Source organism: Tachysurus fulvidraco, chromosome 15, assembly GCF_022655615.1.
Source record: "Tachysurus fulvidraco isolate hzauxx_2018 chromosome 15, HZAU_PFXX_2.0, whole genome shotgun sequence".
In the NCBI taxonomy this organism is placed as follows: Eukaryota; Metazoa; Chordata; class Actinopteri; order Siluriformes; family Bagridae; genus Tachysurus; species Tachysurus fulvidraco.
Genome location: NC_062532.1, coordinates 19,600,056 through 19,602,555, shown reverse-complemented (window position 1 = coordinate 19,602,555; position 2,500 = coordinate 19,600,056). Strand labels below are relative to the sequence as shown.

The window sequence follows — 2,500 nt, the reverse complement described above, 5'->3', positions numbered from 1 at the left end:
TAGAACCCGAGGCAGAGGTAACGGCAGGTATCCGCCATGTCGACGTTTCAATCGCTTTCTGCTAATGTCAGACATGCGCACTGAGCACTCTCTCCGTCGCATATTGACAAGACACGCCCCTTTCTGCTCATTGGCTACATGTTTGTTTTGTTAGTCGGCCCGACTCGGTTTTCTGAAGCATTTTTCAAACATCGTGCAACCCACTTTTAAATAGAAATAAAGTGAGGGCTAGTACCTCTGGTCAATTAACTCATCAGCAGACAGTCGAATGGCATTCTGGGTAAATTGCTGTTAATCATCGTGAAAACAGAGCAAAGTGTTCTGTAAAAGCTAGCTGGCCTCACCAGAAATATGTTGATTAGACATAGAAACACAAACATAACATCACCGTAGATTTATCTGGACGCTCTGTTAGCTCTCTACTAGCTCTATTGAATGATTTACATTTATCTTTACATCTGTTTAAATGTTTTATATCAGGTGCTTAGCTCAACTAAATTTAGCCATCTTCTTTCTCGATATCACCGTCTTTTCGGAAATCAAAGAAATCAACGCAAGAGTGTTCTTGGGGATTATGGAAAAGGTTAAGCGTCAGACCTCGACGGAAATGCGCCGCTCTTATATTAGCTACAATATCGCAATCGTGCCGCTATTCACGAAGCGCTATATTTTTAACAGCTAAAAAAAAGAATCATGGAATCGTGACAAAAAGCTAGCATGACTTGACACTTAGCGCTAATAAAACGTTCGAGGCGGTCTCATATCTGTTGAAACACTTTGCTTTAATGACCTTTAATCAGCGTTTTCGTATATTCGCCGGTCACTACTTCCTGATTTAGTCAAAGTTTAACAGAGGGAGGGTTAAGAGAAGTGTTTAAATGAGTGACTTTTTACAGTATCGTGTTAAAACCGCAGCAGGAGTGTAAATCAGTAACGGATTATTTAGCGCAGCAGAAAGTCTTATTGTAGAAGAGACTGTTTGTGGACTGTATGTTTTTTTATTATTATTATCGAGTTAATGGTCCAATCTGACTCTTCACACTGAGTCGATTCATTTTCCAAGCAGCTCTGAGAGAAGTGCAGCGTCAAATCACGAGTTTATTTCAGTCTGCTCGTTCCGGTACAGTATATTTACACTTTATATTAATCTCAGGTCATCTTGTGAGATAAATATAAAAGTCCACACACTACACGGGAATAACGAACCTTAATAAAATGCGTCGTGTGAAAATCATCTTTAAAAAGGTATCATTTGGAAAAGTACCTTTGGAGAAAAGCGAATCAGACGAAAATAAATGAATTATGTGGAAATCACAATCACAAAAATATTGCAAAAAAATTCTAAAAAAACAAAAAAAGATTTTAAAAACGAAATTAATTGTGGATTTTTTTTTAAATAAATAAATTCCAAAATTTATTTGGAATTTATAAAAATCATGTAGAAAAATCACATTGTTTACTGCATGTGAAATTTGTATTTTAATTGAACCTGTGTGTGTGTGTGTGTGTGTGTGTACCTGTTCACGTGCGCTCCTCTCCGAGCTTCCTCTCATGCTGCCATGGGATGGAGAAGGTGATGGAGGAAGCGAGTGCTGAGGTGGATACTTGTTCTTTAGGTGGTCCATGAAGACATCACGTTTGCGCTCCAGCTCGGCTTTGTGCAGGTTGCTGAGAGTCTCAAGGCTTTGAGCGGCCAACACCGCGTGCCGGTGCTCGGATGTGTGCACCAGGCCGACGTTGGAGAAGCGGCGCGCGCCATTGCCCAGGCTCCGGTACTCGCGTGGGTACTCCAAGTCATCTGTGGAGATCATGTGACCTCCACCACGCTCCGGGTCTAAATGAGCAGGAAAGGAAGATAAGAAGAGGAGAAAAAATGAGTGTGGGTTCAGTCACACAGGATTTCATGTAGTTCAGCATGGATCACAAATGCAAGACAAATAAAAAGAGACAAAAGAGAGAGAGAGAAATGGGATGAGCGGTTAGACGAGTGCGTACACGAGATACAGCCGCTTCCTGCAGAGATGTTGATCTCAGGCTTAAATAGGAGAAGTGTGAAATATTAGAGAAAACAAAACTGACCGAAAAGGAAGTATGAAGGAGAAATCTCTCTGCAGGACGCTCCGTTCGCTTTTACCTGCTTGCTGTTTCAAACATCACTTATTTGCCATCTCTCTCACACACACACACACACACACACACACACACACACACACACACACACACACACACACACACACACACACACACACACACACACACACACACACACAAGGTAAACACCAAGATGCCGGTTTATCAGGTTCACCAACCTACCACGTGTCCAATTACTGACTGTAGTCCATCTATTCATAAACATAATCTCTCATGTCCTTCGACTCCATCCATCAGCACTCGCCGCACAGTGCGACTTAACACGCTGCTCTTCATCAGTGTCCACATCTTGCGATTTATCTGTTTTAGCTGTTTCTCAACAGAAATGTGGCGGTGAAACTGAAAGACC

At 41.7% G+C, this 2,500-nt stretch overlaps 1 protein-coding gene across 13 annotated transcripts in view; it reads right to left on the bottom strand.

Moving 5' to 3' along the window:
* si:ch211-278a6.1 (SRC kinase signaling inhibitor 1) overlaps positions 1 to 2,500 on the bottom strand; it is a 160,554-nt gene that overhangs the window by 65,462 nt on the left and 92,592 nt on the right. For all 13 annotated transcript variants that reach the window (XM_027161080.2, XM_027161083.2, XM_027161085.2 and 10 more), the window contains one exon: positions 1,518 to 1,834. In XM_027161080.2, coding sequence (XP_027016881.2) covers positions 1,518 to 1,834 — 317 coding nt within the window. The remainder of the gene's footprint in view (positions 1 to 1,517; positions 1,835 to 2,500) is intronic.